The following is a 24,765-nucleotide window of genomic DNA, read 5'->3' on the forward strand; positions in this document are numbered from 1 at the left end:
TATTTGCATTCTTTAGAAATCACAAAAATTACAAAAAAAGAGGAAAGGTCAAGAAAAAAAGAAAAATAACACCAACAAGAAAAAAGAAAGAAAGAAAAGAGCAAATTTCCATCAATATTCACAAATTATAAAATGCAAAATTGTAGAGTACAAAATATAATAAGCCATATAGAAAACAAAACAAACACCTTTAAATAATAAGGAAATGAGGAGAAAACCATAACATACTAATTTAAAAACAGAAAAAAAATTGACTCCCTATTGTTTGTACATCGCTTTCCTCTTTTAATTTCATCTTATCTTGCTTTATCTTATCTTACTTTTCCTGACATAATTATCTAACATAATCATCTAACATAATTGTCTTTATCCAACATAATTGTCAACTTAATTTCAATAGAAGATTCCCTGTGTGTATTTCAATTCAAGCAAATCACCAAATCCGTACCAATATTTTCTTTAATTAAATAACCCTCAACATATTTCCATTCTGCCTTGCATTTTTGCTTAGATATATTCCCGATAGCTGCCGTCATTTTGGCTAAATTCATAAATTCCACTATTTTTTCCTGCCATTCACAGCAGTAAACTTTTAAGCCAGAAACCTATTTATATATTAAAAGTGAAATGTGATTCGTAAGTGAAACACCTTTCAGTGAGCAACAAATCACAGCACAATAATTTTCTGACTGCTAATGCATAACAAACGTATTTAAAAAGAAAATTGGAAAATCCAATATGAAACAAAGAAATAGAATATTGATTATTATTATTTATTATTATTTTTTAAAAAAAACATTTCTTTGATATGATTCTCCATGACCAGAATTACAATTTTTATCTTCAATCTATTGGCTGCTTCAACACTGAGGAACAAGTGTGTGATGACTGGAATAATGTATTAAAACTAAAATTTAAAGTGGGCCATTTTTACTAGTGGTGAATTCAGATGCTGCAAGTGGGACTGTTCCAAATGGCAGTGTGGGCTACTTTCTTACCCCCACCCCACCCCCCTCACAACGGAGACTGTAGCATGTGCTTGGATTGTGGAAAAGAATTGACATGCTAGCCTTTCCTGCCAACTTCACCCAACTCCTCTCAATTTGCATTGCAGGGCCGTCTCGAGGGTCCCACTGTCGTATATAACCTTCTTTTGTTAATTGAGGCACCTCCAATATTCCCCGTTTGACCCACCTATCTCAGGAACCTAGGAAGCTGCCTTACAGCTCTCTAAACCTAGGAAGCTGCCTTACAGCTCTCTATTTAGTTGATATACTGATTGGAAGCGGCTGTCCAGAATTTCATTAAGGGTTGCTTCCCAGTCCTATCTGGGATTGACCCTAGCACCTTCTGCATAAAGAAGATGTTCTACCACTAGGTCTATGGCCCTTCTCCTAAACTCTGAAACTTTATATCAGAATGAGCAGCTCAATCTTGCGGTTATTGGCATCTGTCTGCCTCGAGAGACAGAGGTGAAGTCAAACCGCTGTGTTAGCAGCACCAAAGTGACCTCTCCAGGGCGCAAGCGTGGGCAGTGTGCATGGAGGTCCTCTTGGCCTCGCTGATGTGGTCCAAAGGAAGCAGAGCAATATGTTTGGCACCAGCTGGGCTGCAGGAGTTACCGGAAGGAGGCGTACAAGCAGCCATCCAACCACCTTAGGGACTCTGCTCCGGATTTGAGTAGGGTTTACCCCTGAGCCTTTTCTTCTCCCGAAGATATCCCGCAACCATTTTGTCTCTGGGGATTGGCCACAATTCAGTGGAGAATTCTTAGCTACTAAGATGACTTCAAGGTCTGCTCAGTTTCTTCCTGATGCCTTTGTCTTTTTGCCTGTGTTGTCCATGCTAGAGCACAACAGGTAATGTTCAGTTATTTTCTGGGAAGGTTCTCTTGGGCTGCGTTGATAGGAAAGCCAAGCATCTCCCTCACCTCTCTGCAGGGCCCTTCTTTGCAACAAGGGCAGCTCTGAATGAGGCTCTGCTGCCCAGAGAAATGCCAGCTTTGCAGCTCCTGTCCTAATATACTGTTGGTGGGCAGAATGCAGGCACTACATTGGTTGAAGAGGCCCCATGGCAGCAGGGGAGTCTATGAATAAAGAAGAGGTTGCATAGTGCATAGCAGTGTTTCTCAACCAGTGTGCCTCCAGATGTTTGGGGACTACAACTCCCATCATTCCTGACCACTGGTCTTGCTAGCTAGGGATGATGGGAGTTGTAGTCCCAAAACATCTGGAGGCACACTGGTTGAGAAACACTGGTGCATAGCATTCATGAAGACAGGGCTTTCAGTCTAACTATACAAGGATTGTGATGGAAAACAAACTTCCCAAAGGTCTGCTTTGCTTGGGGTACAGCAGTTTTGCAATTTTAAAGCCATAGATGTGTCAAGAAGACAGTGGCAAATAAACTACTTCCTGACCATTAAATCAGAGCACCCAACTGTTCGTGGATATTTTCAACAGCATTGAAAAGCTGCCCCCCCCCTCAGTATTTTTTATGGCTGTATTGAAACGAGGCAAAAGTGTCCACCTGTTGGGATTGAGGTGAATGGCTTTGTTTGTCTTCAGTGACATCAGCACGTAGCCGGATCTCATTGGCTATGTAGTGTCATGAAATCGTCCTATTTATGATGAGTTGTGATTAGGATTGCCCATGTGACTAACAGAAGGTGATGGCAATATGGTGGGTGGATGGGAAGAGTTGCCAGCAGAGCAATGGAAGTGAAAAATATGGGGCGGGGGCGGGGAGAGGACATTAACATCCACAGAATTTAGGGTTCTTTCAAGAAGTATATTGGCCCTCTGAAAGCAAGCTTTTGACACACACACACCCCAAACTGAAAGAGGAGAACATTTAGTGCAGTCCAAGCAACAATGCTCCAAAGTGACAAATTGATTTGATATAGAGTAAGAAAAGAACAAAGGCAGGCTTCTAGCATCCAGATACATAAAACTCCCGAACAAACATAACCCATTGACCCAATAGGTTGAGGACATATACTGACTGCCTGACCCTTAATGACATTTTGCTTCTTTAGGCTATCATTCCATGCTTCTACAATGCACTGAGAAAGGTTTTTACTTTTGAGATGGCAAAAAGCAAGTAGGCGTTGCAAAAAGCCTTTCATTATACAGCTAGCATTTGTGCCTTTAAAAAACACAAAAAAGTGAGGTGGGGGAGATTTTCTGTCTCAAGTGTTTCCCACTTTCAAAAGAGTGACATTTCCTTCTTTCATTTTCTCCTTCATTGAGCAGGAAAACAAGAAGGACCTTTGAGCAACTGTCAGGTTTACAGGTGCCATTCAGGTTGAAAAGGCATCAAGTCTCAGCAGCTTTTGTACTGTATCACTCCTTGTAATGAGAAAGGAGGAAGACAGATCATTGACTGGGACGTTATAAAGGCTTTTGGAGTATGTAATTTTCACCACTGGAACAAACTTGATGAAGAGCTCCTTTTCACGTCTAGCAGTATTTTACTACACACACATACATACACACACACACACCATCTAGGAATATGATGCCATTTTTCTTTAACATACATTGTGAGACAAGTGGTAAAATCCAAGAAGTTTGGAACCAACCATTCACAAAAAATAAAACCTAACAGTGGAGGCCCAGACAGATTACTGGACTCACCTGAGATAGAAATTGTTAAACCACTCAACCATACTGAAAATAACTGAGATGCAAGTTGAGCCAACTACTGGTCTCACAAACTGGATTCCAAGTATATAAATCCACTCCCAGTTTGGGTAACTCAATTTATGTGTCTATATCCTATATTTCCCAGTGTCCTTTTTTAAGGTAGCAGACCTCCACTCGCACTGAATTACACAGATGAAGCCTGGGAGAAATATTCAACAACTTCTACAAACTTTTGGAGTAAGATTGCATAATGTGGGTTTTCTCTGACTTATACCAAAGAATGCAGTAACCTATTTAAGGTTACATGAGAACTGAGAGTTCTTTTAAGGTTCCTGGAAGTCCAAGAAAATTCTACCTTAATAAATCCATAAAACTAGGGTCATATTCAACTGGCACATAAACTAGCCATTAAAAAAAGAAGAAGATTAAAGCTCATTGCTGTGGAAACAAGCTGTTTTAAATGTGCATACAGTCAGTATTTCATACCACAACCTTAGAAACAAACAACAGCATAATAGTCAGAGCAAAAAAGTAACAGAAATTTGTGGAAAGTTAACAAATCTTGATAATTAATCACATCAGGAAAATACAAAAAACCCAAGCTTCTCAATTTAAGAATGCTTCTTTGAGCATTAATGAGTAGCACAATATTCTGAAACTTCACTCAGAAGCCAGCCCCCCAAAGTTCAAAGGTACATACTAGCAGCTAAATACAGTATTAGTCAATGAAACAATAACACAAAGTTTTCATTAGTCCACTTCCTGTTTTGCCAAGTAGATGACAAAAGATATACATTGCTCTTCAACAATTATTCCTGCTAAAAAGGAAAAGGAGACTGCTACTTTTCTAAAGTCTAATTATATTCAGCCCCGAAAATCTAAAAATTTACATCTGCCTCCTCAAAGGAGTTATCTGCATGCACTTCAGTGCAGAGCCATCAAAATATACAAGCACAAGTACGGGAACTAATATCTCACCCTTCATGGTGATGGATGATGTTAATTAAAGCTTTATTTACTAACCAATGCTTCCCCTGGGCAAGAGCAATTTTGCAAAACCAAATGTACCCTTTTTCTACTATCAGTCCTAAAAGTTGTCTTTCAGTTTAATGTAAAACAATCTATGAGAAAGAAAGAAAAAAAGAGATGGTTTCATAAGGACTCCACTGAGAACAATATGGCCCGAGTTTGAAGACACAACTGGGAATAACAAGAGCTTTTACCTATATACTGACTAGAGTCCAATTTAAAACACAAAACTAACCTGGTGGGTAAAATAAAGGCCACATAAACAGTATGGGATCAAATTCTCCCACTGCCATTGCAACATATGACAGTACCTGAAACCGAGTCAAACCATTAGTCAGTCTAGATCAGTACTGTTTACTCTAACTAGAAACAGCTCTAAGAGGCAATGGCGGCTGGTGCCCACTGCCACTGGTGGGGTGGTAAGCAGGGAGGCCAACAGTAGGTGGAGCCAGAGCCAAATGACTGGCGGAGCTGACTAATTCTAGTTTTGCCTCCTCCCTGTTGAGTTCTACAAAGGCAACACTGAACTGAGCACTAAGGAGGAGGAAGCTAACTGCCAGTCCCACCCCGTAGACTGGTTGGAATAAAGAAGGCAGGTAGGCAGAGGCTGGTTGAGGGCAGGCTGCAGTTGGCAGGGCAGCACCCTACTGGCTCTAATGGGCCAGTCTATGCTGCTCAAAAGTCTCAAGCAGAAGTCCTTCCTGGCTCTGCTACTTAAAGGGAAAGGCCATTGCAGAGCATCTGCCCTGAACACAGAAGGTTCAAACCCCAGCATCTCTAGGTAGGGGTGGGAGAGACCCTTGTCCAAAATGCTGGAGAGCCGCAAGCAGTCAACGTGGGCAACACTGAGCTGGGTTGGCAAATGGGTCTGACTCAGTATAGAGGAGCTTTCAATTACCTTTATAAACCAGAGATATTGAAACTAGGAGGAGCACAACACTGTGCCTTTCTTTTGAACACCAAAGTACTTGCAGATAGACTAACCCATCAAGCGCTCTACTATATGCTAAAACCAATAAAACTGACCATGATTAAAATGAAATTTAAAATATACTGAAAAATTTGTATCAGTCATGATGGCTACATATGCTAATCAATTAAGCTCAATCATTAAAATAATTAGTTTGTGGAGGAACACATTTGGTACAAACACCACCACCATGCAAGTTATACAAAACAATTTATTCGTAGTATCTCAATCACAGCATCTTGTGGTGTTTAACTCAAATACTGAAACAGAACAGGCAACCAGATTTTTTTCAATGGATCGACATTGTAAAATAAAGTAATTAGTAGTATATTCGATTTGGCTGCAACAACAAACAAACAAACATAATACCAGTAGTCATCCCTTCAAGATGCAGTTATCCTCTGGTTACGAACTTAATTCGTTCCGGAGGTCCGTTCTTAACCTGAAACAGTTCTTAACCTGAGGTACCACTTTAGCTAATGGGGCCTCCCACTGCTGCCGCACCACTAGCGCACAATTTCTGTTCTCATCCTGGGGCAAAGTTCTTAACCCGAGGTACTTCTTCCGGGTTAGCGGAGTCTGTAACCCAAAGTATTTGTAACCCGAGGTGTTTGTAACCTGAGGTACCACTGTATCTACTATGGTCTTACTTAAAATCCATAAAAGGCCTACATAAGGAAGGTCAGTATTTGAAGGTAATGTGCCCTGATGTGATCTTTCTTAAACTTGCAACATCACCACAAGAAATACATGCTATTCATAGCCATAACTATGTTTGTGGACATGACTGCCAGAAACCCATTCCGTCAGGTCACAACAATGAATGGCCTAACACCAAAAACCCTTCAACAGTTACAATTGCCAGTTTATTTTGACATCTCTGTGCCCAGCACTCCACCCTTCATTTTCCATCCGGCATAGCTTGAAATGATGTTACCATCCATTTAACTTATTTTCAACTCTGGTTGCGATAGATGGCAACCCAAGTTTAGCTTCACCCTGCAAGATTTCGAAATGAGATTTTGGCCATCTCTCCAGAGCTTGGCCTCATGGAATAACTGAACTAAGACAAAATCTTCAACACAATGATCTCCAGTTGTCATTCTTTGCTAAGTAGCTTTTTTGGAAACCGACAAATTGGTGTTTAAACAGTTGCTGTTGTTTCTAGGAGAACCAATTGTTCAAAATAAGACTCAACTATCTAAATGACTGGACTTGATATATTACTTGATCATCAGTCCACCATTTACGTTTCTGGAATCTGCTATCAAAAAACATAATCCAAGGCTTAGAGTAAGTAAAGACCGGCTGCTCCTTCTGACTCGGAAACTTCACCTAGTTCAAAATGTAGCAGCTATATTACTGATGCAACTAATGGTTGCCAGTTAGTTTCCAGGTCAATTTCCAGGTGCTCATTGGTGGGTTCAAAACTCTAAATAATTGTAGCCCCCCCCCCCAAATATCTGAAAATACCACCTTCCCTTCAGACCCCCTGGGGAGAAGGACTCTTGGCAGTTCTACTGCTCACAGTAGTTCAAGGTGATGGTGTCCCAGGATGGTGTCCCTGTGGTAGCCCATAAGCTGCGAAATTCGCTCCCCAGAGATGCTTCTGGCACCTCTATTAAATGTCCCTAGCCTCTGACACCTGAGATACATATTTTTCAGATCCACCCTATCTTTGTGACTATAATTTGTTTTAAACAGTTTAAATGTTGTAGTTTTTAATTGCTATAACCTGTCCTGGGACCTCATGGTGAAATGTGAGTAAGAAATTAAAATTGAAATAAAAAACTGAAGTCTTTCTACAATGTGGGAGAGGGAAGAAGATATTCAGATGAACAGCTTAAGAGGTGACATGATGCCAGAGCTGGTTTAATTACCTATTTTCCACTTTTTTAGAAGCTGCACTAAAAGAATTAGGCCCCCTTATCATTATCTGTATTTAGAATTAAATTCTCAACCCTTTTCCTGCAAACAGGTGACCTTAGAGTTATCCTAATTCATAAAGAGTATGCCAGACTCCCTCAAATCTAAATGTAACAGGATCCAAAATTGCTTTTGTTTGATGCAACTCGTTACTTTTTTGCCACTGACAAAATTGATCACGAATTTGCCTAACTTAAAAGCAAAATTAGTCTTATTAAAGTTAATGGAGCAATTCACAGTCAACACTGAGCAGGAAGCCATCCAAAATACAGTTGGTCAAAAAGGTAATAGCTAGACGTCATTGCCAATGCAAGATTGCTCAGAAAATTAAGGAATAGAAAGAATAAAGGTTCACGGCATCTTACATGCACAAATCTTTCCTAGAGAGTTGTAAAGTGTCAGTGGTAACTTTCTGGTTTTTTAAAAAATATGCTACAGAGAAAAGCCTAGAGTCTACTAGGAAAACTTATAAATGCTGTAGTCAAGCATTCAGTGACCCAATTCTAACTTGACGTTATTCCAAACCATGGCTTAGGTTTAGTTACAGGTAGGTAGCCGTGTTGGTCTGCCGTAGTTGAAACAAAATTAAAAAAAAATCCTTCCAGTAGCACCTTAGAGACCAACTAAGTGTGTCATTAGTATGAGCTTTCGTGTGCATGCACACGAAAGCTCATACCAATAACAAACTTAGTTGGTCTCTAAGGTGCTACTGGAAGGAATTTTTTTAAATGGCTTAGGTTGAACAAGCAGACTGCTGGAGCAAAGTCTCCCCAGTCCTGTTGGTGCTGTGCTACTCTGAGCTAGCACTACACCCAGACCCAGACTTGTGCTTTGTTTTGCTCCAAACAAAAACCACAAGCCAATAAAGCAAAGATTATTTTTAGTTTACCACTCGAAGTTTATCTGAAGCAAACAAGCCATGAGCAACAGTAAGCCAAATCATGGCTTAGCCATAGATGCTGTGGTGGCAGCAGGACCAAGGGAGGACCTCAGCACTTACCGCCTTCAATCTAGGAATCTGAATATGTGCTTGGCTCCCCCTAAGCCATGGGCTTACCATTATGTGTGAATGGGGTCGTTAAGCCTTCTGCTACCTTCAACCCTGGTTCATTCAAGAAAGTGTCAGAAGGGAGAACCTACAGATGCACTCTGCTTCCTGATGGTCGGCCGAACATGCAAATGCTAGTGCTGGAGAGCACACAGAAACTGGGAACATGGAAGAAGACTCACCCCCCCACACACACACATGTACAGTGTACACATGGAGAAATATAGCAGCAAATACTTTAGGAACGGCTTGATAGCCCCACTCGTTACCCCTTGGCAAACATAGCTTATTGTGTAGGGATATGAGAAAGCCTTCTCTGTAGTGATGTCTTGGTTATGAAAATTCCCTTGCCCTGGTGGCATGAACAGCCACATCCCTGATGAACATCTGTCACTACTTAAAACATTTTTATTTGCCCAGGTTTAAGGTGGATCTAGTTAGCAGCTCTGAATTTTTAAATTTTAATGCTGTCTACTTTGATAGGTTTTCCGATCTTTCATTTCCTTTAGACTTTATGGGGGAAAGGCTGCCAATTCTGATCTTGTAAGAGCAGTCCCGTCCCCTGTTCCCCCCATTAAGCTTGTACAGCATAAGTTCACTGTACTGAAAAATAAATTAAATGAAAAACAAATAAGATTTTCTCTCACATACGGAAAACAATGAAGGCCCATCTTTCTGTTTCTACCCCTGGAAATCCCATTGCTCTGACAAGCTCCTCTGCTTACATATTAACTGCTCTCATTTTTGTTCGGTCTCAGAAATAAAACTGTACCTGAGCTGAAACACAATATACAGATTAAATATACTGTGGGAAGTAAAAAAAAAAAAACACCACCTTGGTGAGTACCTTTTAGACCAGGCTTCCACAACTTACTGCCCTCCAGATGTACTGAGCTAATGAATCAGCACGCATAGTGAAGGTGATCAACCCCACCCCACCCGAAACTGTGGGATGAAATGGAAGGAAACTTTGCTCACATAACCAAAGTTACTTGAATAGAGACACTAGGGATTAAACACAGAACCCTCTCCGGGAAAAGGAAGCCACAGCTCACAGCTTCCCCCATATAGAAGTTTATGGACCCTTGCGGTGCTTTACAAAGCACTTTTATCACATGGGTTTCACAGAAGGTATCTGTGAGCAGGAGCTATCAGGAATCTAGCATACCTGGTTATATATCTTTCCTGGATAATCCACCTTGGTTTTCAATTCCAATGTGTTTTCTATATGCATCTGTCCACACCTGGGTTTATTATGAAACCACACCCATTGAGGGGGGGACTGTATCAAAATGATCTCCCAATTAACACAGATGAAGTCAATCCAAGGTTGCCAGCAGCTCTATGGTGCTTGAACCAGGAACTTGTTCCATCCCGTAGTACCATTCTATTGAAAGCAAACAGCAGTGCACCAGACCTGGTAAATAATTTGTCACCCTCTCCATTGAGGAAAGCAGCATTTGCCTGGTTTTATTGATCTGTTGCATTTGCGGTTTCCCCTTCCAGACGGAGCTCCATTTAACCTGCCTAGTTAATTCCACTGCAGAATGTGAACACAGAATTGGTACCACATTACTTATCAGGGACATGTGCTTTTACATTCTTTCAACAGTTGACAGGATAAACCGTGGTTCTTATACAGTATATTCAATTCTTCCCAGAAGGAGATCCATTTACACCAGCTGCTTACATAAAAGAGATGCAGTGTATCACGGTGGTATGAATAATGTCTTAACTAAAAACAACAACAGCCAAATTATGTTGGTGTTTGGCTATAAAAAAAAGGCACACAAACAAATAAATCAACATCTATCAAATATTTCCACTGGCAGCTAACATGCTCTCAGAGGACGAGAGATAGATGGCAAGGCAAAAGTGGTTAGACTGACTTTGGGGTAGCCATTTCGGTACTGTAACATACAGCTTTTATAATCACACTTGAGACCAGACCTTCTATTATTAATAAAACATACTGCACAGAGTTTGGAACAAATGCCTGTGATTCTCCACTGGAGAAAGGGGAGAGGAGGCAATTTCCATCAATTGCTCCTGCAGCACCCCATGCTCTAGGGGCCCCTGGAGTTCCAACCCCCCCCCCCCATACACACACAGTTGTTCCAGGGGGCCAGGGGCCTTCTGTAACAGTGTGGGAAACTGGAAACAGGAAAAAAAACCTGGGCTGATGGTTCCTACTAATGTGATTCTGTGAAGGTACCCGAGTTGAAGTCATTAGGCTTTATTTCACATCACTGATACCCAATGAATGTGGGTATCATTGTGAAGCACAGAGAGCAAGAACTGAACTGTCTCATGTTTGGTCTCTCCAGGCTTATAATCACTAAAGGTGCTGTGGCCGATTGCTGAAACCTTAGGCCCCAAAGCAGGTATCCCTAAACTTTGGCCCTCCAGATGTTTTGGACTACAATTCCCATCATCCCTGACCGCTGGTCCTGTTAGCTAGGGATCATGGGAGTTGTAGGCCAAAACATCTGGAGGGCCGCAGTTTGGGGATGCCTGCCCCAAAGGATGGGCATCTTCTGAAGGACTGTTGAGACAGAAGGATTCACAGGTAACACAACTGTTGTGAAAAAACAGGCAGTGATTCCTAAAGGGAAGATCTTGTTGAATGCGTGTATTTTAGCTTTCCATCTTTAAAAGACATCTTGATGGCTTTGCTGAGGTAATAATAATAATAATAATAATAATAATAATAATAATAATAATAATGTATTTATACCACGCCCTCCCCAGTCAAGACCGGGCTCAGAGTGGCTAACACCGAATATAAAACAATTAATTAAAATACAGCTTAAAAAACAAGATTAAATACAACATTAAAATTAAAATTAAAATGCAGCCTCGTCAGAAAAAGGAAAAGGGGGAGGGGATCAAGTTGATTCCAGGCCAAAGGCCAGGCGGAACAACTCTGTCTTACAGGCCCTGCGGAAAGAAATCAAATCTCGCAGGGCCCTGGTCTCATGAGACAGAATGTTCCACCTGACCGGAGCCAATGTTGAAAAGGCCCTGTCTCTGGTTGAGGCAAATCTGACTTACTTAGGGCCTGGGATCTCTAAGGTGTTGCTATTCATGGACCTTAAGGTCCTCTGCGGGGCATACCAGGAGAGGCAGTCCCATAGGTACGAGGGTCCTAGTGGTATGAAATTTAGGATACAATCCCAATTAAGTTTTCAACCACCACTGTTTCACCACAGACAGTCTCATGCTGTTTCTGAAATATACACAGGCATCAACTATGCCAAATTTCCAAGTTTCTTCATTACTGTATTGTGGATCACCAGTGGTATGGGTCAAGAGGAACCAACAAGAGGGCCTAAGTGGCAGCCAGGGTATTCAAGCCAGGATTGGTGTAATATGCTCAAGCCGTCTTCCTGGCTGCTGAACTCTGCACCAGCTGAAGTTTCCAAACCGTCTTCAGAGGCATCTCCGCAAACCATGTGTTGTTGTAATCTAACACAGATTTAGTGCAATTACTCAGGATGGTGTACATCTGGTACAGCAACCAATGCAAAGCAGAAATTCCTATTACTCTTCCATTTCAATTACTCAAAGTCCTACAACTTACCAGATCAATCAGGCTCTCCTGTATTCTGTTGAGTGTGGTTCGAAGCCGGCTGCTGCTGAGTCCCAGTCCTGTCGTTTCAAACTGGAAGTAAGAGGGAATTCTAAGCAACACAATTTGGATAGCATACAAATGATCCAAAGGAATTTCCCCATTTGCCTACATTCCATTGCCACACTGGATAAAAGCTCAGCATGACATGGTATTTCAATCAAAATCAAAAATGGAAAAAGAGGTGGGATGGGGAAGGAAGGCAGAAGCAACACACTCAACATTGCACTCATATAAAAAGAAAAACTAAGTTTCATACACTAGAACGACCACACACAATTCATACTGGACACATGAATTATCCACTGTATTAGGGGATAATTCCCCCCCCCCCAGAATACTTTATATTGCACTTTGGGACATAGGGAAGCCATGTGCTTTGTATTCTTTGTGAGAATGGCATCAAATTTCAAGGGACACCTTTGCCACATGAAGAACAAATTTAATGTAAATCAGAATGAAGAACTGTACTTGCTATTTAGTAGCAATTAGCTTCGTGCTCTAAGATAACTAGTTATATAAGGAAGATTTCCTTTTGAAAATATTCAGTGAAGTTACACCTACACAAACATTTGTGATTATGAATCAAGCAGAAAATGTTCCAGTGTCATGGTTCACAAAGACCCAAAGCCATTCCATTATAGGAATGAATTATACTAGCTGATCCTATTGCAACTTACCACATTTTAAATTCAGAGGGAAGTATAAGAGACCCAGACAGAGCTACTTGGTTGACAAAACTATAGCGTGAGAACTAAGAAACATACATGCATTTCAAGGGTCAACTTCAACCATAATGTCAAAATATGGGTACAGTTTCACGCCAGGAATACATTTGTCAGTTCAGGAAGACACTCCTTTGCTTTGGATTCAACAGAACAGACCTTAACTATCATTCAAAAGCCACACAAGCTAATGTACCTTGAAGTAAACAAATGGGCTTGAATGATGGAAAAGGCTGAATATTTTAAATAGCTTGCAACTCTTACATGGGCAGCTGAATATGGAAGAACACTTAAGGCAATCTGTGTTTCTTTATAGCACACACATCTGCAGTGTGTGGGCTGAGATGACAGACTTTCACTTAGAGAAGTGTACAATAAAATTATTAATGTCTTTGGTCTTCAAAGGTTCAAAAACATTTCCTTTTCAATTTAGTGGGGTTGACCCTACGCAATAGTATCCCCAACACAGGCAGCTTATTGCCGGGGGGGGGGGTTGCACTCTATGGCCCTTGGGGTCCCCTCCAACACTACAATTCTATCATTATATTATTCTACTGGCGTAAAGGACATACCAAATTATTATTGTTATTATTATTATTAAAGTTTTTTGAGGTCTTCAGAGATGCTAGATTATCACATCGTCTTTACAAGAAGCCTAAATTAAATTCATAGACCCTTTTTGTAAGCTGTATGTTTCCCATGGGAGCTGCTCTTCAAAAAGCCAAACAATAAGGAACACTACAGTAGGAAACACAATGTTCAAAAATCCAACTCTTGTGCATTTACCTGCCTAGCACTGTGTTGTTCTCTGCTAGATGTGGAAAGTGTAGAACTGGGTAAAAGCTTTAAAATGCAAACAGGAGGTGCAAAGGTGAAAAAAAAATTAAACAAAGAGCAGCAGAAACAGCCAATGAAAATCAAGTCAGTGTTAAAAAAAAACCTATTTGCTGTTCATCTCTGTAAACAACCAAATCTCCTGCCTTAAGAACAGCCCTAGACAATTTGGAACCATGTGTAGATCTGTCAAGCAGATAAATGACTGATTTAGGATCCCATCCTGTTAAAGCTCGTGGGGCACTTGATTCTAGTACAGTGGTACCTCGACTTACGAACGACTCGACAACCGAATTTTTCAACTTACGAATGGGGGTAATGGCCGCGCGCTTACGAATGTCTCGACATCCGGAAAAAAACTGTGGCGGTTTTAGATAGGCATTTTTTTACTTACGAATTTTTAGATAGGGTTGCTTCGACTTATGAATTTTTCCGTTTCCAATGCATTCCTATGGGAAATCGCATTTCCAATGGCGTTTTTCGACTTATGAAGGTGCCTTCGGAACGGATTAAATTTGTAAGTCGAGGCACCACTGTATTTGCATTGCTTCTGGGATTCTTGCAACATGGAAAATATTGTTCCTTTGTAGTAATATTCTGAACATACCTTTCAGGTTTGCAAGTTATAAATGAATAAACAAGTGATTGGTGGCATATGTGAAATGTATCCAGCTATTTTAACACCTAGCTTCTCAATGCTGGGAGGTGCCTTCAGTTTTGAAGGGTGGAGTGGGCACCTCCCTATATTCTTCTCCTAGTGTTATCTTAAAAGGAGCAAGAGACCTTGAGGAGCCTCATCCCTCCTTTATACTCTTTCCGTCACTGAAAGCAAAACAGCAGCATATCCCAGTACCATTTGGCACTCACATGCCTTTGATTTCCATTGAAACTGCAGCTTACTCAGTCCTTTTATTACTGCACAGCCACTAACCTGCATGGCTCATCCAAATTCCTCTTATTAGTCTGCCTGTGGGCAAACTTCTATAGGGTTGTTGGTTTCTTTTTATGGGGGCTTCTTTTCTTGGTCTTGTTATGACAAATTGAGAGAGCCCCCAAGTTAAAGGAACATCATATCTGAAAAGCAATTACCGGTATCTGAACAAAATGAATTATTCTAGTGTGACCTCCATCTTCTCTCTCACAATACCACAAACCAGAAACCAATTTTTCCGTAATCCTCAGATTGTTTCCTCGTAACAACATTTCTTTCTCTATAACATCTTGGAAGCAGAGATAGGCGTAAACCCCACACAGACCTTATACCAATCATACTTCTAGAATTGCAAATTAATATTCCAACCATCGCTACCCCCTTATACTATTCCCCTTCACCATGCATGCACACACATTGATTAAACAGCAATATTTACTTACCGTGTCATTTCGGCCAAAAAACATATATATTGCATACATGTAGTAGTCAAAAAGCTGGGACATGAAGTGGATCACATCAAATGCAATTGGCTTCAAGATGTTCATCATCTGCATGTATTTGCCTTCAAAGACAAAGAAGAACACCACAAAAAGTTCAACTTTCCATGTCAAGTTTGTACGTTGATGCCAAACCAGCTTTTAAATATACTTATTATTAGTGAAATGCCCATACTGGTGATGGACAAGGTGAGTGCGAGTGGATGCTAGAGGACCGAGTGTCCCATGAAAATACAATAAACGATCCATGCTGGGCCTGCAATATTCCACCCCCACCCCGCAATATTGGCTAGAATAGCAGCTACCGTGTTTCTCCAAAAATAAGACACCATCTTATATTTATTTTTCCTCAAAAAAAAAACCGGTGGCTTATTTTCAGGGGATGTCTTTATTATTATTATTATTAAGTATGGTACAGTTTAACCTACAAGGTTAAACTGCCTATCACTATGGCTTATTTTCGGGGTATGGCTTATTTTTTTTGGAGAAACACGGTATTTCCTAACATAACTGAAAGCAAAGATCACCATAGGTTAGGAGCTAAACCAGAGCTTTCCAAACTTTTCATGTTGGTGACACACGTTTTAGATATGCATCATTTCACGACACAGTAATTCAGCTTTACTAGCAAACTGGAGGTTAAACTAACCCCTTTCCAGCCCCAGGGAGCATTAGCATGACACACTTAAACACTGCAGGCGACAGGCTAACGTGTCGCGACACACAGATTGGAAAGCTCCGAGCTAAACCTTATTCCTTCTCCTCGTTGTCCCTGGTTATAAACAGTTAAGCTTCTTCCCAACTTCTTAAGTCCATTCTAAGTTCCAATTCTTGATCATATTTAGGCTGCGTAGTAGACCAAACTTTTCAAGCACATTCCCCTCACCCAAAGAATCCCGGGAACTGTAGCTTACTCCTCAGAGAGCAGCAATTCCCAGTACATTTCACAAACTACAGTTCCCAGGATTATTTTTTAGGGGGTGGGAAGGATGTGCTTTCAAAGTGCTTTAAACGTATGGTTGTATGCACAGCCTAAACGTGCGGTGGAATTTTGGAAACTGGCATAGGTAGGACAACCTTGCCGTGCAACAAAGTGTTGGCAGGGTGAAGCACTTCCCTGCTCAGGATTCCAGCCCCTCAGCTATCAATCAGCATTCAAGAGCCATGGAACATTCTCAATTCTCACTGGGCTGTTTTGTGGTTCCCCCACTTAGGTTTTTTTTTTCTAATATTGTTGCCATTGTTGTTTTGCGCTTCTGCAAATTACAAAGGCCTGTTAATACCTCTCCTCTTGTATGTGGGTGGCACCTACATAAAAAGTGGCAATCACAGCTTGGACATCAGAAATAAAGGAAATAATAATCAATCTTGTGAAATCAGAACCCTGAAGGTTTAACAACGTTTATTGAAAAATTATCGCACCACCGTTTTTAGCTTCAGGCAGCATCTCACTTATTATAATACGTTGCACTAGTGCATGAAATAGCATTAAATCTGCAATGAAAACTGTTAAGGCAATAAAATGGCCTAATGATTTTATGTTTCTCGATTACAAACATCCTTCTAAGCCTTGGTAGTCTTGAACATTTCCTTAAATTCTACTCATTCTCCCTTTTTCTCTGGGGTTGCACACCCTTGAACATGTGAGCAGTCCCAATGTTACCGGGTCACATTTAGGGAGAGAAATAACATCTGAAGCTGTTGGTAACTGATGTGTATGTCAACAATTCAATAACACCTATGATAATCCCATGGGCCTGGATTTTCCAAACATCTCTTTCAATACACACATCTACATAACAGAAAGGCTAGAAGATAGGACTTAAGAGTCTATGAGGAAGACAAGGAACTCTTCCCTAAATCTTGCCCCTGTAAAATCTTTTCTCCCTTAGATGCCAAGAACATTTCTCTATCACTACATCACTCTGCATCTTGACACTGTTCAGGCTCCAGGAACATTTCTTCTTCATTCCTTCCGTAAGATAATGCCAATTTTTAAACTCTCTCCTATAAACCTAGTAGACAACCTTTTTTTTTGCACTAAACAGGTATTTTGAAAAGGAATCATCAGAAAAGTCGCCAACAGGACCATCAGCAGAGTGTGGGTCTCCCCCCCCCCCAATCCCCTAGAATAACTAGAAGGGAAGAGAAGAACATTATGAGCAGCACTTGCAGTGAAATCAGACTTTTACAAAGATGCAATCAACAGCATGCTTTTTTGACAAATTGTTTGCCATTGGCACATATTTCTTAGCAATCTTGAGTCTAAAACAAGTGTGATATTAAGACTTCCAGGCAAAACTATATGGGGTGAGTTACTTTTTAATATTTAAAAGTCTGCAACTTTTATGTTTTGGGTTTATTATATAATTTGTCAAGTGCTTATGGATGCGTTTAGAATGATTTCATGATAGGCTCTCACAGTAACTTGGTTTACATGGCAGTGGGTAATTCTTACACAGCATAGAATACTGCAGTTATTATCATCACAGTTAAATTTTCCATTACACGATGGTTCTCTGCAAGACATCTTTTCCAGCTCTCACAAGCTGCAACCATCAAAGGTGTGTTGGGGGGGGGGGAATAGCTCACATTAACCTTATCTCAAATAGATTATGGAGGAGTCATTCGAGTCTGCCCTTAAAGTCTGGCAGAAAAAGAGATAACAGGAATGTATTTCTGCTTTATGTTTTGTGTGAGAAATTAAGCAACAGAACACATAATGAACCATATACCGTAGTAGTATCTTAGAGGTGTTATTCAAGGTGTTTGTAAATTGCAATATAGCTTCAAGAAAAATCACAGTGGCTCATGCAAGATTTACTTATTTATTTTCATTGCATACAATTTACTGCTTAATTGTAAAAACAACAACCGAAAAACACGAAAGCTCAAAGCAGTTTTTAAAAACCTCAAAGCACTTGATGAATGCCAGTATCCCAGGTTTCTAAGTCAGTGTTCACTGCCTTTTCGTGCTATTTGTTGTTGTTTAGTCGTTTAGTCGTGTCCGACTCTTCGTGACCCCATGGACCATAGCACGCCAGGCACTCCTGTCTTGCACCGCCTCCCGCAGTTTGGTCAGACTCATGTTGGTAGCTTCAAGAACACTGTCCAACCATCTCGTCCTCTGTCGTCCCCTTCTCCTTGTGCCCTCAATCTTTCCCAACATCAGGGTCTTTTCCAGGGAGTCTTCTCTTCTCATGATGTGGCCAAAGTATTGGAGCCTCAGCTTCATGATCTGTCCTTCCAGTGAGCACTCAGGGCTGATTTCCTTCAGAATTGATAGGTTTGATCTTCTTGCAGTCCATGGGACTCTCAAGAGTCTCCTCCAGCACCATAATTCAAAAGCATCAATTCTTCGGCGATCAGCCTTCTTTATGGTCCAGCTTTCACTTCCAGACATCACTACTGGGAAAACCATAGCTTTAACTATACGGACCTTTGTAGGCAAGGTGATGTCTCTGCTTTTTAAGATGCTGTCTAGGTTTGTCATTGCTTTTCTCCCAAGAAGCAGGCGTCTTTTAATTTCGTGACTGCTGTCACCATCTGCAGTGATCAAGGAGCCCAAGAAAGTAAAATCTCTCACTGCCTCCATTTCTTCCCCTTCTATTTGCCAGGAGGTGATGGGACCAGTGGCCATGATCTTGGTTTTTTTGATGTTGAGCTTCAGACCATATTTTGCGCTCTCCTCTTTCACCCTCATTAAAAGGTTCTTTAATTCCTCCTCACTTTCTGCCATCAAGGTTGTGTCATCTGCATACCTGAGGTTGTTGATATTTCTTCCGGCAATCTTAATTCCGGCTTGGGATTCATCTAGTCCGGCCTTTCGCATGATGAATTCTGCATATAAGTTAAATAAGCAGGGAGACAATATACAACCTTGTCGTACTCCTTTCCCAATTTTGAACCAATCAGTTGTTCCATATCCAGTTCTAACTGTAGCTTCTTGTCCCACATAGAGATTTCTCAGGAGACAGATATGGTGATCAGGCACTCCCATTAGTTGCATAATCAATGAAGCAGAAGTAGACATTTTTCTGGAACTCTCTAGCTTTCTCCATAATCCAGCGCATGTTTGCTATTTGGTCTCTGGTTCCTCTGCCCCTTCGAAATCCAGCTTGCACTTCTGGGAGCATATATATATGGATATCCGTGCGTTTTTACTCTTTGCATATCTTCAGCTAGAAATATCCTTTCATGGTGGAGTTGGATAATGCATGAAAACCACAGTTTTACATTTTCTCACCCTAATGTGTCCCACAGGGTTATTGAGAGGATATATAGACTCTACAAGACTTTTTGTGCAACAAAAGCACATTGGACATGCCAATTAGTAATTATCCAATACAGAATAGGAAAAACCATGTTTAACCCCTCCACCCCCCTTTAGAACACTGCCATAGCAAAATATTTCATGGTAAGTTTAGTTTCAACAAATAACTTTTGCATATCCACTATTCTTTATTTAGGTACCTATTTATAAAACCATGGCATATAAACCTCATAGTCATCTAGTTCCACCAACTACAATGAAGGACTCTCAACTAAAGATAACAGATGGCCATCCAACCTCTGCTTACAAAACTCAATTGACGTCTCCCATGACTACTATATTTCCTATATTTCTCTTTTTTGAATGTTTGGTAATCTGCTCTAGGAAGGCATCATCCATGTCTTCAGTCTGGCTTGGAGATCCATAGCAGACACACACAGTAAGGTCACTGATGTTTCCCTCTACTACGATTTTTACCCATATACTTTCTATCTGCCTTCCATTCTCCAGGTCATAGATCTGAGAGCCAACACTTTATCATCTGTGCTTTAGATAATGCATTCTTTCAATATGCCCTAAAAACACTGGAATATGGCACGAAGTTCTACCCCATAATGGCAAACCTAGCTAGGGATATCCTTTAAAAAAGCTATGAAGGAAGGAAATAAAGAACAATCAAAGAACTGGGAGTTCGGGCACAGAAGTCTTTCCTCATATTTCTGGCTTGTAACTAATGAACAACATAATCTTTGCCAAATTCATCTAAACTTTGTAAAGAACGAAGTGCCCGCTTATATTTTTAGACGGCAATTCTGCATAGTCTTCAGCCAGATGTATCAACAGTCTTATTAGTTCAGCGAAAGATAGTGTTTGGCCAAGAAATATTGAGCAATATTTATCGAATTATTACTGCAGCATCCCAGAAGAGCTCAGAGTGCAGCAGCTTATGCCATTAGGTCATGCTCACAAATGCAATGTTTTCCCAAAGTCTAACGAAGTTTCAGGTAACAGCATGGGGAGAACAAGATTGCTGGCAAGGATGCATGGCAACGAGGTGCCACACAAGACAATTCAATTACATTCCCTCGTGTCCATCAGATGAAAATCCATTTACCTACATTGTAGATTCAGGTAATGACTTCATGTGATAACCTTTTGTTCTAAGCGTTGTAAAAGGCAATAAAAAGCCCCCAAACACTGAAGGACTTTCTGTTACACCAGTCAGTGGCAAAGCACATTTGTGGGCACGCACGTTGGCTCAGTACAAGTATTCTCCAAGGTTTGCATCCTAGCTAACATTAAATAGTTGGCGTTGTAACCAAATTACAGCATGCCTGACACATCGCCACCTGCTAAATAAAACCCTACATCCATAAGAATATAAGAAGAGCTCTGCTAGCTCAGGCAGTGGCCTGTCCAGCCCAGGCATCCCCAAACTTCGGCCCTCCAGATGTTTTGGACTACAATTCCCATCTTCACCGACCACTGGTCCTGTTAGCTAGGGATCATGGGAGTTGTAGGCCAAAACATCTGGAGGGCCGCAGTTTGGGGATGCCTGGTCTAGCCCATCATCTTGTTCTCACAGTGGACAAACAGATGCCTATGGGAAGCCTGAAAGCAGGGCCTGAGCACAGCACTGCTCTCCCATCTGATTCCAGCAACTGCTGCTCAGAAGCACACTGCATCTGGTATGGAGACAGCATATAGGCATGAGGGTTAGTAGGCACCCTCCATGAACTTCTTCTACTGAAGCCATAGGAGTCAACTCCTAGGAGCCGGGATGTGAGGGCTCCTGGGTGCTTCACACGAGTAAGAGGCTCCAAATTCCGTGGCTGGTTTTTACAGAGTTTTATTATATACATATGTACAAGACAAAGCTAAAAAGTCCATGACTGTTCAGTCCGAGTCAGAATCCGGAAGTGCCGCTCGGCGGAACTTCCTCCAGCAAAGCATCCTTGGCGCCCTAAATCTCCTTCTCTGCTCCCAGCGCTTTCCCCCCTGGGTAACTGGGGGGATGGAGGGACCACATTCCCCTCCCCTCCTGAGCTGCTCAGTTTCCTCTCCCCGGAAACCTCCCCTTCCGCGCCGTTGTACTCTGATGCTCCCGACACCTCCTGTGGCTGCTCTGAGCCGGCAGCATCCCTCTCCTCCTGCACCATCCTCGCTGGGGTCTTCCCTGTCTCAGAGCCCTGACACCGTTCGGCTGGGCTCTCTGCTGACCCCTGGTGGTGGTCCCCTGACACGGGGTCCCTTCGACCCCCCCCCCAAATAAAACATTTGAGGGGGCTTCCCCCCAAAGTTGAAGGGCATTGCCATTCAAATGGTGTCTCTGTGCTGCGTCATATGATCAATTATGTGGTTATGTGGGGCAGGACTTACCAGCCTTGGCCCCGTATTTTATTCAACTTGGCACCTTTGATTGAAGCCATCCGAGTTGGCAGCCATCACTGCTTCTTGTGGGAAAGAATTCCATAGTTTATCTAGGCCAGTGATGGCCAAACTTGGCCCTCCAGTTGTTTGAGACTACAATTCCCATCATCCCTGACCACTGGTCCTGTTAGCTAGGGATGATGGGAGTTGTAGTCCCAAAGCAGCTGGAGGGCCAAGTTTGGTCATCACTGATCTAGGCTCTGTGCAAAGAAGCGCTTTCTTTTGTCTGTCCTGAATCCATGGGATGTACTTGAGTTCTATTATTATAAGAGATGCACTCTATCCACTTTCTCTATACCACACATAATTTTATACACTTCTATCATGTCGCCTCTTAGGAAAATAAAGAAAGTTGAACACGTGCCAGATACACTTCAAGCAGCGCAGATATTATATGCCAGACACTGGAGAGACTACAGAAAACCAGCTAAAATATGGGAGCAGTTGGGAGATAATGAAGCTAAAAAGGGTGGTGGAAAAAGGAGGACGACTACAAGGAGGCATCAACTGCCTGAGAACCCACAGTTAATTACATTAAACAATAGCTAGGGACTGATTGCACACACCTGTGAAAATGTTGCAAGATAATGTGGTGGATTACTAAATGGGAATATTTTCATGAAGCTTTTTTGTAATGAAGCATATTCCATTCTTTGAATTAATAGTTATTACTATTTCTCCCCTCCTGGTGAGTTTTTGTTGTGCTTTTCTTTTGTAAATATACTGCAGAATCTCTTCATGATAAATTATCTTGCAATCTTTTATAATTTTGTTTCACATCATAATTTTTGTATTTTTTTTGTAACAAAAATATAACAGCAACAGCAGCGGCAACGGCAACAAACTCAGAACTATTCAAAGATGAGACTATGACACTCCTGTTATAAAGTTTTAAAATCCAGGCGATTCTAAATATAAAATACACACACACTGATAAAACATGCAGGTTGTATTAAGAAAGCAAGAAACCATTTCACTTACCAACAAGTCTTATTACATTCAGTGTAGTGTTGGTCAAAATGGGAGCGTTCACCTTACTGAGGCAATAATCTGATCGCTTCCTGCTTCTCAAAGTTTCTCGAGAAATACTAGGTAGAAAAATGATTAGGTGTAAGTGCACAGACATGGACCACGCAGATGGGAAAGTTAATGTTTCGTTTATATTTTGTTCTTGCCACTAAAGGAGCAGAGTATAGTAATGGTTTGTAAGTAAACACGCTGCCATGTGGCCCCTTGGAAAGCTGCTCAGAAGGGAATGCGGCCCTTCAGGCTAAACAAGTTCTCCAGCCGAGATCTAGAAATGAAGGCTTAAGCATCCTTCTGAACAATTTACATTTGGGGTGGGTATGGGTGGCCCAATAATGGCAAAGCTTTGACTGGAATTAAGAGGTATTGGGAGTTAGGTAAAATGTTACTTTCATTTTGAGAGAATAAAATAAAATATGGCTCCTTTAGTCGGACCTGAGTATCGCTTCCTAGAAGCCTCAGGCTTCTACACCTGTTTATCTATCTTCTACAATAGGAATACATTTATCACCTCATACCCTTAGTAATTAAGTCATACTGAAGTCATACCTAATTTCAATTTTGCCAATTAACAAAAGGATGGGGGGGAAGGTCTTAGCCCAAGCGCTTAAAATGATAAATGGCTTTATTTTAGCAGGAGCGGGCAGCATTTTAATTTCTTCATGGAATAATTATCGGAGCTACAAAGGCCAAACAAAGCTCTTGCAGACTTTTAAACTATGAAGATCACGTGGATGTAAAAGCTGTAACGCCAACGCCTCCATTTGCAAAGATCTATTTTCTCATTCCCAAAGTAGCATTCATTTGCCTCCACGTTGTTACTAATCTGCCTTGAAAGATGCTTAACGGAGTTGTGCAGCTTCCACCCATTTTAGATCTCCACCTTCTCTAACCTAAGAACATAAGAAGGATCAGGTGAGTGGCCCACCTGTTCAGCATCCTGCTCTCACAGTGGCCAACCCAGATGCCTATCTATGGGAAACTAGCAAGCCGGACCTGAGTACAACAGCGCTCTCGCCTCCTGTGCATAGCTGCCAAGTTTTCCCTTTTCTCGCGAGGAAGCCTATTCAGCATAAGGGAATTTCCCTTTAAAAAAGGGAGAACTTGGCAGCTATGCTCCTGTGGTTTCCAAGCAATTGAAATTCAGACACATACTCCCTCCGACAGTGGCGGTAGAACACAAAGATATCACATTTAGGAGCCTTTGACAACCTTTTATCCTCCATGAATTATTTTTTAAAACCCATCCAAGCTGGTGGCTAATCCTGGGAGGATTGCCTGCTCCTATATGAACCTGGTTGCTCTCTAGTCATAGTCAGATGTGCTGCTTTGGGTACCACCACCACCCTCAGAACTACCATGCAGGTCACAACCACGTGTGGGGCTTTTTCCTGTAACAGCTTAAAATCGTCCAAGGTGGCTGATAAAAAGCATGAACGTCAAACAGTGGTTTCCAAACAGTGTTCTGGAGTTCCTCAGTTGACTATCAAGGGTTCCCGAGTGAGAAGATCAGTAATAGCAGACAAGTTTTGCTTAGTGGTCACTTGCCCATCACTGCCAAGAGCAGCTGTAGAAGCTTGCTGGCTTGCTGTCCTTTAACATGCATGCTCATTTTACACAGGTACATGGTTAACGACCAACAGGCCTAGGCAACTCTCTCTTTATACCAAGGGTGACTATCCCGCCGCTATCCCAGGTGCTGCTGGACTCCAACTCCCATCATCCCTGACAACTGGCCATGCTGGCTGAGGCAGATGGGAGCTGGAGTCCAAAAACAACACGAGCCTCGCAGATG

At 41.5% G+C, this 24,765-nt stretch overlaps 1 protein-coding gene across 3 annotated transcripts in view; it reads right to left on the minus strand.

Moving 5' to 3' along the window:
• VPS50 (VPS50 subunit of EARP/GARPII complex) overlaps nt 1-24,765 on the minus strand; it is a 77,600-nt gene that overhangs the window by 10,350 nt on the left and 42,485 nt on the right. For all 3 annotated transcript variants that reach the window (XM_088654193.1, XM_035129040.3, XM_088654194.1), the window contains 3 exons: nt 22,926-23,032; nt 15,185-15,306; nt 12,204-12,284 (listed from right to left, as the gene is read on the minus strand). In XM_088654193.1, the coding sequence (XP_088510319.1) occupies nt 12,204-12,284; nt 15,185-15,306; nt 22,926-23,032 (310 nt within the window). The remainder of the gene's footprint in view (nt 1-12,203; nt 12,285-15,184; nt 15,307-22,925; nt 23,033-24,765) is intronic.

This window comes from Zootoca vivipara, chromosome 11 (genome assembly GCF_965207765.1).
Source record: "Zootoca vivipara chromosome 11, rZooViv2.hap1.1, whole genome shotgun sequence".
NCBI lineage: Eukaryota > Metazoa > Chordata > Lepidosauria > Squamata > Lacertidae > Zootoca > Zootoca vivipara.